The sequence below is a fragment of the Scyliorhinus canicula genome, chromosome 5 (genome assembly GCF_902713615.1).
Source record: "Scyliorhinus canicula chromosome 5, sScyCan1.1, whole genome shotgun sequence".
Lineage (NCBI taxonomy): Eukaryota > Metazoa > Chordata > Chondrichthyes > Carcharhiniformes > Scyliorhinidae > Scyliorhinus > Scyliorhinus canicula.
Genome location: NC_052150.1, coordinates 128,013,278 through 128,027,964, shown reverse-complemented (window position 1 = coordinate 128,027,964; position 14,687 = coordinate 128,013,278). Strand labels below are relative to the sequence as shown.

Sequence of the window (14,687 nt, the reverse complement as noted above, 5' to 3'; positions counted from 1 at the left end):
AAGTACCCAATTCTTTTTCTTCTAATTAAGGGGCAATTTTAGCATGGCCAATCCACCTGCCCGGCACATCTTCGGGTTGTAGTGGTGAGACCCACGCAGACACATGGCGAATGTACAAACTCCACACAGATAGTGACCTCGGGCCAGGAACGAATCTGGTCCATGGTGCCGTGAGGCAGCAGTGCTAACCACTGCACCACTGTGCCGCCTGGGTTGGTAAAGGACTTTAATCTCCTTGAGGTTGAGGCTAAGACCTGATTCTTTAGTATGCTTCTACGAAGGTGTCAAGCATGACTTGGAGATCCTCTTCTGAAAGTGGATATGGCGATGTCATCCAAATACAATAAGTTGAAAGGGCAAGTGAAGAGGAATATCAGATTGTCAAAGAGAGCACAAAAGAAAGAGTGGCAGTTGGCATGAAAGGGAACCCAAAGAATATTCTACCCGCAAACAAAATATATATGAGTAGTAAAAGATGAGGTTGGTCCTATTTGTGAGGACAAGGCTAGAATACTCCATGGGTACTTTACATCGCTCTTTACTAAGAAACAGCATTTTGATAAGATATAGAAGATGCTAGAGGTAAAGATGGGGTGAAAAATTGATGGCCAGGATATACTGGAAAGGATTCTTAGAGTGGGATAAGTTGCCTGGTCTGAATGACTTGCATTCTAAGTTTTTGAAGGAAGTGTATGGAGGATGGGCTTATCCAAATTTTCTAACCTTCCCTATAATGTGAAGTTATTCATGTTAAGATTGCTCTTGCCTGGATGATCCTTTTGAGGTCGTTAATTCATCCTGCCTAATGAGGTCTAAAACAGTCTTGTTGGTTCCAGAACAAATTGTCCTAAGCGACTGTCCCAAATAAATAAATGTTTTCAACTCTCCCTTCAGGCTTCCTTTGCCAATTTAAATGAAGATTAAAGTTGTCCGCAATTATTGCAGTGTCTTCCTCACACGTCCTATTATTTCTTGATTTATACTGCCCTGCAGCTTAGCTACTATTAGGGGCCTATAAACTATTTCCACCAGTGACTTCTTTCCTTTGCTATTTCTAATCTCCACCCAAACTTATTCTATGTTTTGCTCTTCTGAGCCTGTACTCTCATCCTTTATTACCAGCACCTCACTTTTCTTCTGAAATGTCAAATACTCTTGAATATGGGAATAGGGAATTTTCACAGTAACTCATTGCAGTGTTAATAATGTAAGTCTACTTGTGACACTAATAAAGATTATATGCAATTCCCAGCCCTGGTCACTTTCAACCATGTCTCTGTAATGGCTATCATATCATATACTCATTTATTTAAATTTGTGTTATTAATTCAGCCATCTTGTTACAAATTCTGTGTGCATTCAAATGAAGAGCCTTTAATTCTGGATGTTTGCCGATCATTGCATGTTGTTCAGTGTCATGCACACCTCAGATACTGAGGCAGTCCATGGTCACATGCAGCAAGACTTGGTCGACATTCAGGCTTGGGCTGAAAAACAGCAAGTAACAGTGGCAGGAAATAAGTTACATGGAAATGACAGTCTCTAGCGAGGAAGAACATAACCATCTTCTCTTGACTTTAAGTGATGTTCGCAACATTGAATCTCCCACTATCAGCATCTTGGGGATTAACATTGACCAGAAACTGAACTGGACCAACCATATAAATACTGTGGCTACAAGAGCCTGCCAGAAGTTAGGAATTCTGTGGCAAGTAACTCTCCTCCTGACAGCAGTGTCTATATCTACAGTGACTACAGCGTTTGAAGCTGGTGACTTGCCATCACCACCTTGAGGGCAATTAGGGATGATTGATTTATCCTGGCCTTGCCAGTGGTGTTGACTTTCTGCAAATTATTGGAAAAAGAACTAGCAGAGTGACACTGGATCAGTGATGGAGTCAAAACTATTTATAATCTATATTAATGATTGGGATGAAGAAGCCAGGTATATAGTAGCTACATTTGTTGGCAGTAGAAAGGTAAGTGGGGAAGCAGGTTGTGAGCAGAATACAAAGAGTCTGAAATGGGACATTGAAAGGTTGAGAGTGGACAAAAGATGGAATATCATGTTGTCAATTGCAAGGTTATCCGAAATAGAAAGACACAGTATTGTCTAAGTGCAGAGAGACTTCAAAATACTGATATACAGAGGTGTCCTCCTACATGAGCCTCAAAAAGTTAGCATGCAGGTACAGCATGTGTTTAGGAAATGGGGTGAAGCGTAAAAGCTGAGGAACGCTTGCTACAACAGCATTGGGCTATGGCGAGACCACACGTTGGGCTTGATACAACGCTGCCCCGCTAGTTAGTTTGCAGGTGGGAGGGTAGCATTTGAAACCTTCAAGTGGGTTTAATTCCTGCAGCCACCAGAATTTAACCAATGTCAGAAGTGGCCCATGCCAAGTGCCCAGCCTGGTAGGTTTCCCTCAGCAGACTCTTCCCCGCCCCCTTGAATTGGAGGTCATTCAGAGAAGGTTCACTCGTCTTATTTTTGGGATTATTTTATGAAAAAAGGTGAATAGTTTAGATAAAAGCAAATTACTGCGGATGCTGGAAACTGAAACAAAAACAGAAAATACTGGACAGTCTCAGGTCTGACAGCATTTGTGGAGAGAAAAGGAAGCTAATGTCTCAAGTCTGCATGACTCTGTCAAAGGTGCTGTCAGACCTGCTGAGGTTGTCCAGTTTGAACAGTTTAGGCCTCTACTCATTGGAGTTTAAAAGAATGAGGTATGACCTTATTAAAACATATCAAATTCTGAGGTGGCTTGACAGGTAGATTCTGAGAGACTGTTTCTTCCATTAATTATACACTCCCGCTATTAAATCATTTTGCACCTCCATTTCAGTCAGTGTATTCCAACTTATAACTTGTTGCATCAAAAGAAAAATCACAGGGCAGCACGGGGGCGCAGTGGGTTAGCACTGTGGCCTCACGGCGCCGAGGTCCCAGATTCAATCCCGCTCTGGGTCACTGTCCTTGTGGAGTTTGCACATTCTTTCCCCGTGTTTGCGTGGGTTTCACCCCCACAACCCAGAAATATGCAAGTTAGGTGGATTGGTCACGCTAAATTGCCCCTTGGAAAAAAAAATGAATTGGGTACTCTAAATGTATTTATTTTTTAAAAAGAAAAATCACAATGTTGCCTCTGATTCTTTACCTTACAGCTGTGTCCTCTAATCACCAACTGTCTTATCACTGGAAACAGCGTCTCTCTATTTATTATATCAAAACCCATGACAGTCCAATCTCCCTTTAACATTCTTTTCACTAAAAAGAACTTGGCTTCTCTAACCTCGCCACATAACTGGTAGCCCTCAGCTCTGGTCTCATTGCATTCTCTAAAAATGTTTGACTTCATCCTTGCTTCTTATTCTATGGGCCAGATCATCATCTAGGAAGCCCTGTCCTTGCAACCGGGAATTCCTGTCCCTGCCACAACAGCAATTCCTCAGTTCAGCCAATCACAGAGAGAACTGAGGAAGAGGGGCAACAGAGAACCCACACTCCTTTATTACACCATCAGCTGCTGTATTCCAGAAAGTGTGAAGGGGTTAGTGGGGTGAGGGGGAGTGATTTGGGATGGAGGCTAGTCAGGTTAGGGAGTGGTGGGGGGTAGGGTGGGGTGGGCTTTATTTATTTATTTTTTAAAAAATTTAGATTACCCAATTATTTTTTCCAATTAAGTGGCAATTTAGCGTGGCCAGTCCACCTACTCTCCACATTTTTGGGTTGTGGGGGCGAAACCCACGCAGACACGGGGAGAATGTGCAAACTCCACACGGACAGTGACCCAGAGCCGGGATCGAACCTGGGACCTCAGTGCCGTGAAGCGGTTGTGCTAACCACTATGCCACCGTGCTGCCCTGGCTTTATTGTTAATCACTGACCTATACCAAAATTAACAGTGGAACAATACTAGGGCAAGTATCTGGGTAAACATTGCACAACAAGCCCAGATCTCCAAATCTGTGGTCAGTATTGAAGGCATTTTTGAAGGGCTTAGGTGGTGCAGATCTGCCCATTGGAAGTTTAAACTTCCTGGGCAATTAACACCCATATCCACAGAGCAGGACTAATGAAGTATCCCAATGCACAACACCGGTGAAGGTCCCTCACATCGAAAGATCTGATCTTTCACCTCCATTGTAAAACGAAGGGTCCCATATGCTTTTTTAAATTTAGCCTCTCCTACCGTCTTCAAAGATTTGTGTATGTAAAGTCAAAGGTCCCTCCATTCTGCACCCCATTTAAGACTGCATTATTTAGTTCATATTGTCCCTCATTCTTTCTTCCAAATATTACTTCACAATTCCCTGGATTGAATTTCATCTGCATTTGGCTGCCCATTTCATCAGCCTGTTCATATCCTCCTGAAGTTTTCTGCTAACCTCTTAACTTTATATTATTTTGGAGTTTTAGGTCATCTGCAAATTTTGAAACTTTTCTCTATGTACCCATTTCCAAGTTATTAATATATGTGAAAGTCTTTGGTCTGAAAATAGCTGTTTACCACTGGTTTCTGCTTTGAATACTTTAGTCAGTTTTAAATCCACAGTACCACTGCTCTTCAATCCATGGGCTTCAATTTTTCTAACCAGTCTATTGGGTGCTTCTTTATGAAATGCCTTTTGAAAGTCCATCATTATTTCATCAAAGAACTTGGAAAAACATGGGAACAAACATGGACAATGCTGAGACAGCTAATTCTGTCCTGCATTATAGTCTCTTGAACATCTGCTACCATCAGTGTTAAACTGACTGGGTCATAGTTTGGCCCCTGAATGAAAAGGATTGTCCTTCGATGAAAGGATGAGTACATTGAAAAGATATTCTCGAGTTAAGAATGAGAGATGATCCCATTGAAATATTCAAGATTATGAAGGGGCTTGACAAGGTGGATACTGAGATGTTGTTTTCCTCGGCTGGGAAACCTACAAGGGGGCAGTCATTTCGGACTGAGATGATAAGTTTCCTTACTTATTAAAGGGTTATGAGTCTTTTTGAACTGTTAACCCCAGAGGGTTATAGATGCTCTGTTATTAAATATATTTTAAGGCCGAGGTAGGCAGATTTGTGATGTCTCTGAATCGAAGGTTTAACCATGAAAAGAAGCCCAAGATTAGCCATGATCATTTGAAAGGTGGAGCAGGCGTAATGGGCTGTATGGTTTATTTCTGCTCTCATTTCCTGTTCTTGTATATCATGCTTATCACTCCTTTTTTGAACAGGGATATAAAATTACAATGCTTCAATCTTGTGCAATTTAATTGGCTCATTCTAATGTAAGGGCTTTATCTTGGTTCTCATACTTAGTAAATCTCTCTTAAATTGCTCTGTGCTTCATGTGGTTTTTTTTCAGGTGTAAAGGTGTCTGTCTTGGTTAATGTGCTGGTAGAGGCTGGTGTGTTGAAGAATGTTCATACTTAAGGTCAGCACCAGTTGAATAAATGGAGTTGGAGTTCATAGAAGAACACAGGCACTGTAAAGATCTGATTGTGACCTTTTGAGCTTTATTCATACTGCAGTCCACTGGTGAAATTTCAAAATTTACTACAAACCTAGACGAGCTTATAAGAAATAAATGTTTTTTTCATTTTTGGGTAGGGGTGGTAAAACATGGTCAATGTCAGTTGGTCTATTGTTCTTTTTCTTAATGTTGAGATGTTTGCTAATAATGCTTTGTTTGACTTGTTCTACATGTGGGGTACGCACTGTACAATGGAACTTCAAAACTTTAGTACATTTGTAACCTAATACCGTTGTATTTTGTGAAGTATAGTGACATCTGTTTGAGTAGCCTGTGTTGACAGTCACATTATTCTAGGTATATAATTTTTTTTTAATTCCATTGTCTTTCTATAATCTCATAAAAATTTTAAATTCAAAGTTAAAGAAATGTCAAGAGCAGTGTATTATTGTGTTCTAGGACATAAATGATTATTTGAAATTTAGTGTTTTAATTTGTTCGGAAGAGTTAATTAAATGTGTGTAGAGTTTCAACATCCTTGTAAGTCTGCAGTTTACTTTTTCATTCATTTTACTGGCATAAGATGGCTAATGTAGATAGATCTGAAATTTACAAGTCATTTATTTGTAAGCGATTTCATAGGTTACCAGAATACTGGGATTGAAGAATTTATGTGATGTAGCTTCATTAAACTTGGCAACGTACAATGTAAAATGTATTTTAAAGTTGCTTTGCTTGTTTAGCTTTTAAATAGTCTTGCCTCAATTGAGGTTAGATTTTTTCCTGTTATGTAACTTCGTAAAGCAACTGTTTTTGTCATATTCTTTTTGTGATTGCATGACATGGCCAGGTGTCAATGTTCTTAACCACCACCCCTGCATTGAACCAAAAATAAAGATTTATTCAACCCCCTATGCGAATTTTAGCTTGTATTGCCAATTACAGAATGTGACAAAATACTAATGAATCTTTGTATGCAAGTATTCTTGTTTGTATACACAATGATGATAAAGAGACTGCACCCTGCACCGTTCAGCAATTCTTCCCTCCTCCAAACTTCCTAAGTTCCAATCTCTTTAATGCCCCATTCATCACAATACCTCTTGCCCTGAATCTGCTTCATCACCCCATCCCACTTTTGTTTCCTGTAAATCTGTCACTAACTCTCACCCCTGACACACGCAAGCTATGTCAGGGGACTTGAGGAAACTTGGCACACAATTGAAATTGTTGCTATTTGCTAGGTCACATTGAGCAACAATCACAAAAAATGCTTTACCGTCTGCTCCCAGTCAAAACCACATATTGCTCCTGGATCATCCTGGAGAACAAGTACAACTTTTCTTCTACAGACAACTTTCGTCAAGTCACTCGTCCCTCGCCCCTACTATTTTCCAGATTGAAGGATGCCATGGTTGCCAGTGCTCCCAAGGCTTGTCCAGCATGTCGTCTCGATTTTGTCCAAGTCTTTTTTCCCCCCATAAGATTTATATCGTGCTCTCTGTAGCCACCTGGGGTGGCCACATCCTGATTACAAAATGGACACTTGCAGAGAATGAAGGGAAAAATGGACAATGCTGAGAAAGTAAGCAGGTGCAAGGTTTGTCTGTTGATTGGAGTTTGCAGCTCCCAGACCAGACCGATACTGCAAAACCATTAGCATACTAATGAGCCATCTCCGGGGACAAAAGAGAAACATTTAAGCAAACTATACTAAAGCAGACGCCCCGGCGCCAGAGGAGACTAGAACAAAGCAGGCCAATGGCCACCTAGGGCCCTCCCAGCAATCGGGGCAACCACTCCTTTATTGGAGGAAATCGATACCAATCATCAGGATACTGTCCAATTAATTGGGACCAAGTTCAAGGACCGCCCAAAAGCGCGCAAAGCCCCTTTGGGTATAAGAAGAAGCCCCCAAGAGAGAATTGTTCTTCTTGGCCTTGGCTCTCAGCGCCGAGAGGCCTGCTTAGCAGCTGCACCAGAACAAGCAAGTCCAAAGTCAACGCACGCTGCGAGATAGACGCTCCTGGCTACTATTCCGTACCAGTTCGACCCCAGCAGCCTCAGAACCGGACAACGGCCATTGTTCTTCTGACTGAGTGGGCGCCCAAAGCTAAGTATAGGCTTTTAGTAGTAGTGATAGTTTAGTCAGTAGAGTTTGTGCACGAGTATAATTGACTGTGTGTGTAAATAAATGAGCATTGATTTCGAACTTACTAACTGGTGTATCGAGTCTTTGATCAGTATTTGGTTTTGAACCTTGTGGCGGTATCGAAAGATACCTGATGACTCTTGAGCAAATGTAATTAGAATTAAGGAAGGCAACCATATTAACTGCCATAGACAGAGCCAATTAGAGAAAGAGCACAACAAGCAATATTTACTGGCGACTCCTGATGGGACTCGATTTAGAAGTGGCCCCACCCTCCGAGAGAACCTAAACTTTGATTTAGATATCCAATTAGAAACAGAAAAACCACAAGCGTTTGAACAATACTGATCAAGCCTCTGAGATTCGGAAGTGTGTTAATGCATGCATACTAACAGGGATATAAGGTAAACCTGAGAGATTTTGTTGCGTAAAACTGTCAGGAGTTTTGTAGGCCAGAAAATAGCGTAAGTCGTACCCGTGTTTACATCACCACTGTTCCAAATTCAGTAGAGAACCCAGAGATAGAGAAAAATGGCAATGGAACGCCTTATGAACCCCCAGGAATTTGAGGTCGCAGCGACCAGTAGAGTAGAACAGTGTCCCGTTTGGGAAGACGAGATCAGAAAGCACCTCAAAGGGAAAGGATGGCCCCTTTGGAGCGAATTCTGCGCCAATGACGAAGCAGGTCCCGGGAGTATAGGACATACTTGGTGGGAGAAGCTGTCAGAGATACACAAGAAGAGCTTGGGAAAAGCAAGCCAATAGCAATCGTGTCCTGTCTGGCACAATTGCGAGGCACAGAGGAGGTTGTTAGGACGCTCCATAGAGAGATAGAGGAGAGAGATAGAACCAGTGAGGTAGAGAAGGAGAATAAAGAGAGAAATTAGCAGCAAAGGACAGAGGTGGATGATGCCAAGAGGGCACACCAGTCTTGTCTCGCGCACTTAAGTAGCTTCCAGACGCAGTATGATAAGGCCTACCAGGACACACAATGTGCAGTCTTGGTAAGACAAGAAACCAAGCAACAGGTAGAGAAATTACAGACACAGTGCAATGATTTGAAAGCAGCCCTAAGAGCACTCCATACTTCCACAACGGAACAAAGGCAGGGCTCCGTTGACCGCGCAAAGTGCCGGAAGCAAATTGCAGAATTGCAATCCCTGCTTTCAGTTAAAAATGGATTTCAGAGTACATTCAGGAATTAGATCAGGAAAACGGCCCCGATTGGCAGGAATTGAATGAAACGGCCCATAGATACGTACATGGATCATGTACGCAGGAAAAACCCCAGAAAAGGACAGCACCCCAACTCCCCCCTCCCACTGAACAGGCAGAACATACCCCCGTGAACCCTGTAACCACACACCGCAGGGCCGCAGCAGAAGGAGAGGCAGATTTCCTTTTCACAACCCCGTTAACCGTGACCCAATTATGAGACGCGTGTGGAAAAATTACACCGTTTCTCCCCACATCAGACTCCCACCAGTTTTTCGCGAAAGTTAAACAGCAGACCACCATGTACGGCCTGGACGAGAGAGAGCAGGTAAAGCTCACAGTTTTAAGCCTCGACCCTTCAGTCGTGGCAGCCCTTCCCGACCCAAAGAATGTAGGAGGAGGCACCCACAAAGAAATGCACACAGCGATCCTTGATGTGATCGGCTACATAGAGGGGACCCGGTAGAAGGTATAAACAAATGTCGGCAAAAGAAAACAGAGCACCCCACAGTGTTTGCTGGATGCTTGTGGATTCACTTTACTGCAGTTTTTGGAGAATTAGACCGCGCCCATTTGTCTGCAGATAATATGGCTAAATGGACTCGAATCCTGGTCTCTCGTGCAACAGGGAGCTTGAGCAAATTATGACCCCTCAGACGAGGCCCACAATGAAAAATGGGTTTTGGAAAGGTTGTCCCGCGCTTGGGAGCAATCAGTCCATGGCAAAACCGCATTTATCAAACCCGAGGAAGAACAGGCAGATGCAGACATGAATCCAGTTAAAGCGCACCAGAACCCCTCATGGGTAAATGAGGAACAGACCACCCAGCCCAAATCACAAGAGTGTTACAACTGTGGACAGTTAGGACACTTTGCACGAGAGTGAAACGCGCCACAAAAGCAGCAGACAGGCACCCTAAATAGGAATAGATAAAAGCCGATTCATAGCGTTAGCACCCGTTCAGACAATGGAGACATGAACGGCACCGACTAACGGTGTTCGGGCTCCCCAACTTGGGTCTGCGACACCCTTTGGGACAAGTCTGGTCGACCGGTCGTAGCAGGCAAAGTCCGGGGACAGCCCGTAGAATTTCTTTGGGACACAGGAGGGTCCCGCACCGCACTCAATTACTCCACGATGTTTCAGAGAGACACGTGGCCCACAACAGGCAACATCACACTCAGCGGCTTTACAGGTCATTTACAACAGGGACCCATCACAGCTCCTGTAGCGATACAGATAGGCAACATTACAACCAAGCACCCGATAGTTTTAGTTGATCTGCCCCGCACAGCAGAACACATCCTAGGGATTGATTTTGAGCTCCCACAACCTTTCCTTTGATCCATTTAACAAGTGTGTTTGGAAAATGGCAAAGGCATCACAAGCTCCCGCCACGCTCACAGTTGGAGAGTACGAGGACAGAATAAGCTCAGTAGGAGACTTCTGGTTCGACCCTCGAACCATTAGTTCAGACAGACAGGTTAGGGCAGTCCTGCAGGAACACAAAGCAGCATTTGCACAGCACAAGCACGACTGTGGCAAACTGGCTGGCTCTGTGCATATCACAGGTCCTGACCCCAGACCCCAGAAGCCGTACGGATTTCCCCAGGAAGCAGAGGGAGAAATCTCGAAAGTAATAGATAGTTTACTAGACCAAGGCATAGCCTCCACACACAATACCCCAATTTGGCCCGTCAGGAAACCAGATGGATCATGGCGACTGACCATTGATTACCAGGAACTGAACAAAGTAACCCCAGCAGCAGCCCCACCGTAGCCACGAGTCCCGAGACCATGCTCAAACAGGGACTCCAGTCAAAATAAATTTTGGTTTTGGACATTAGTAAAGGCTTTTGGTCCATTCCATTGGATAAAGCATGCCAATACAAATTCGCCTTCACATTCAAAGGACAGCAATATACGTAGATGTGCCTTCCACAAGGCTTCCACAACTCCCCCTCCATTTTCCACCGACAGCTGGCAAATGGATTAGCCAAATTTTCCCACCCCGATTGTCTGGTCCAGTATGTAGACGACTTGCTACTACAGACAGACACAAAGGCAGAGCACATTTCGCTTCTCGCCGAACTCCTAGGACTCCTGAAAGAGATTGGTTGTTAAATTAATCCCAAAAAGGCCCAGGTTTTGAAAGAGAAAGTGATTTACTTAGGTACAGTAATCACTCATGGTAAACGCACGATCGAGCAAAAGAGAATTGACTCGATCGTCAGATTGCCCCTCCCCAAAATGTCTCAGCCCTCCGGTCATTTTTAGGGCTGGTTGGCTACTGTCGAAACCATATCGACGGTTTTGCCACAAAAGCAGCGCCCCTATCTGAACTTCTCAAGAAGCAGGCACCTTAAGAATGGCTTCCACAGCATACGGATGCCGTGGATGCTTTAAAAAGAGCACTCAGCACAGCCCCCGCACTACAGGTCCCAGACCCCCTATCCCCGTTCGCCATCGAAGTAGCGAGCACCGACCGAGCCCTTTCGGCCGTGCTCCTCCAGGAACGCCATGACCAATTACTACCCGTTGCATACGCCTCACGAGTTTTAGATCCTGTCCAGCAAGGATTTTCTGCCTGTGAAAGGCACCTGCGCGCAGTTTTTTTGGGCAGTACAATACTTTGCATACATAACAGGACTCGACCCCATCACCAGCCTCACTGAACACACCCCATCACAGCTATTGTTAGATGGCCGACTTAAAGATGTCACAGTCAGCCAAATCTGCGCAGCCCGTTGGACCCTTCTTTTACAGGAACAGGACATTACAGTTAAACGAACCAAGACCCACACTTTCCTTGCCGATAATTTGCAGTACCCAGGCTCCCCTCCTGAGTGTGAGATCATCTACACACAACACAACACGGGCCCATTTATACCGAAAACACCTCCCAGGAAAATAGGTAGTACACCCCAGGGACCCCAGCCCACAGACACGTACGCACTCCGGAAAATGTATGTAGATGGCTCCTCCACAGTCTTAATTGGAAAAAGAATCACCGGTTGCGGAATTTATGTAGAGGACGGCAGGGACGCGCCCTAGAAGAGATTGCCCTAAAGTTGCCAGGACACTTAGGCTCGCAGGCAGTAGAACTGGCAGCGATCGCATATATTGTAGACCACCCCGACTCGTTCCCGACCCCAGCAGACATCTATTCGGACAGCTTGTATGTCTGTAATAGTCTAACGGAATTCCTACCCCTGTGGGAAACAAGAGGATTCGCAGACAGAAAACCCCTACCCTCAGCCCCATTACTCCGACATATTTTAGAGAAGGCAAAAGACAGGAAATACGGAATTATTAAGGTTCGCAATCATCACCGTTCTCTCCCCCCCCCCCCCCCCCCCCCCCCCCCGGTAACGTTAATGCAGACGCCATAGCGAAGGCAGGTTCCAGGCATGGTTATTTTTGGAACCCCCCGAAAGCAACCCAGTACACGCAGTTCAGGTCTCATAGACCAACATACAGGATTTAGCACAGGCCCAAAAGGAAGATGAGAAACTCAGGGAAGTTTTAAAGGGAACCTTCCCAGCCCGTATGATAAGTTTAAAACGCAATAGCCACACATGACGATGTGATTTTGAAAGACGGCATTAATGTAGTTCCTAGGCAGGACAGGAACCAGATCATTTGTCAGTTCCATGACAATCAAGGTATTGAACCCAATTTAGCCCACCTAAGACCGCTCTGCTGGTGGTCTAATTTAAAAGCCGATGTCACCCACTATATTGAAAATTGCTTGATCTGTGCACAGAACAATCCGGACAGATATGCAAAAAAGGCTCAACTTAGTCATACCTGCCCTGTTAATGCCCCTGGGCTAATCTCCAGATTGATTACATAGGACCCCTACCCCCTTGCAGAAATGGATATAAGTATGTGTTGGTGGTCATCGACACCTTCACAAAATGGGTGGAAGCTTTTCCATCACGAACGAATACAGCGAAAACTACGGCAAAAATCCTAACCCACCACATCTTCACAAGATGGGGACTACCCCGCAGCATAGTGTCGATCAAGGCTCCCATTTCACAGGACGTGTAATAAAAAACGTCCTCACAATTTTCGGGATAAAACAAAAGTTTCATATAGCATACCACCCCCAGTCAAGTGGTATTGTAGAGAGAATGAACAGAACATTGAAGGCTACCCTCAGGAAAATGTTCCAGCAGAATAACAGCACCTGGGATTCGGTTCTCCCATTTGCGTTAATGTTTTTATGGAACACGGTATCCACGTCCACCAGGATACAACCCCCACACCCTCATGACCGGACACCCCATGAAAGGGACAGAGTATTTATTAGGACTGGATTTGGCCAGCCCCGCAGTGACAGCCCTCACACATGAAAACGCTGTACAGCAGCTGATTCAGAACATTAAGGCAGCCCAACTCGTAGCAGCTGTGAGACTTGGGACACGGAGGAAACAGAGCAAGGCCTGTTTCAACAAGACAGTACATGCCACTGAGTTTGCAGTAGGGCAGCAAGTGATGCTTTCCCTACACAACCCAAATACATTCCTTTTCCCAAAATTCTCAGGACCGTACTCCATTTCGGACAAAGTCAGCCCCACGGTATACAAGATTACATATCCCAATGGAAAGTCTGCGTGGTTTCACATAAACCAGCTCAAGGCTTATGGCTCGCAGAATAACCACACACACAACATCCTGCTCGCAGCAGCAGACGAGCATGCCCCGCCCACAGATGAGGCATTCCTACCCTCCCCCAGCCAGTCCAACCCATCCTCAGACACAACTTCAACTCCGCCCCCAGAGGCACGACTCCGCCTCACCCCGCCCCCAACCAGCAGCGACAGTGATAGCGACAGCACTGATGACAGGCACAGCACACCACGTTACGACTATCCCGCTGTACCAGGTCCCACTCCCGGCGATTACGCGCACGATTCCAGTGACCCCTTTGAGATCACATACATAAAAGCCCCTGACCCAGACCCACCGCCTGGCGATTACGGATTGAACCCCAATAGCTCCAACCTTGACACACGATTCTTGCACCGAGACAATTCGTTCAGGCTCATACGGAACAATGAGATGGACCCCAATTCGCACCATGCAGCTTTGGCAAAGTTACTCCAGTCGAGAGTATGGCAGCCGGGAGAAGATGATGACATAGAGTCTGACTCCCACCAAACGAATCCCTTTGCGACTCTGTTCGTTATGAGGCGCTGTGTGCCATCAGAAGCAGCAGAAATGAAATTAAATTAAAAATGAGGAATTGTACTCAACCACAATCTCTCATGGCCCGGCATATCCCCCACTCTACCATTACCACCAAGCCAGAGAATCAACCCTGGTTCAATGAAGAGTGCAGGAGAGCATGCCAGGAACGACACCAGGCATACCGAAAAATTAGGTGTTAAATTTTTGCGACACCTCTGTTACGCCTTGACCACCTTGGCCCACTACAGGGTTCGTCATGTGAGGGCCACGCTTAAGCTTGCTTGAACTGGGCAGCACGATAGCACAGTGGGTTAGCCCTGATGCCTTACGGCACCGAGGTCCCAGGTTCGATCCCGGATCTGGGTCACTGGACGTGTGGAGTTTGCATATTCTCCCCGTTTGCGTGGGTTTCGCTCCACAACCCAGGGTAGGTGGATTTGCCACGCTAAATTGCCCCTTAATTGGAAAAAATGAATTGCGTACTCTAAACCGTGCGTACCGTGGGGCCTCACGGTAGCATGGTGGTTAGCATCAATGCTTCACAGCTCCAGGGTCCCAGGTTCGATTCCCGGCTGGGTCACTGTCTGTGTGGAGTCTGCACGTCCTCCCCGTGTGTGCATGGGTTTCCTCCGGGTGCTCCGGTTTCCTC

At 45.2% G+C, this 14,687-nt stretch overlaps 1 protein-coding gene across 2 annotated transcripts in view; it reads left to right on the top strand.

Annotated features, from left to right (window-relative positions):
• LOC119966251 overlaps positions 1-6,385 on the top strand; it is a 142,089-nt gene extending 135,704 nt beyond the window's left edge. For both annotated transcript variants that reach the window (XM_038797613.1, XM_038797612.1), the window contains exon 19: positions 5,364-6,385. In XM_038797613.1, the coding sequence (XP_038653541.1) occupies positions 5,364-5,431 (68 nt within the window). In that variant the 3' untranslated portion in view covers positions 5,432-6,385. The remainder of the gene's footprint in view (positions 1-5,363) is intronic.
• Positions 6,386-14,687: the final 8,302 nt, after the last annotated feature.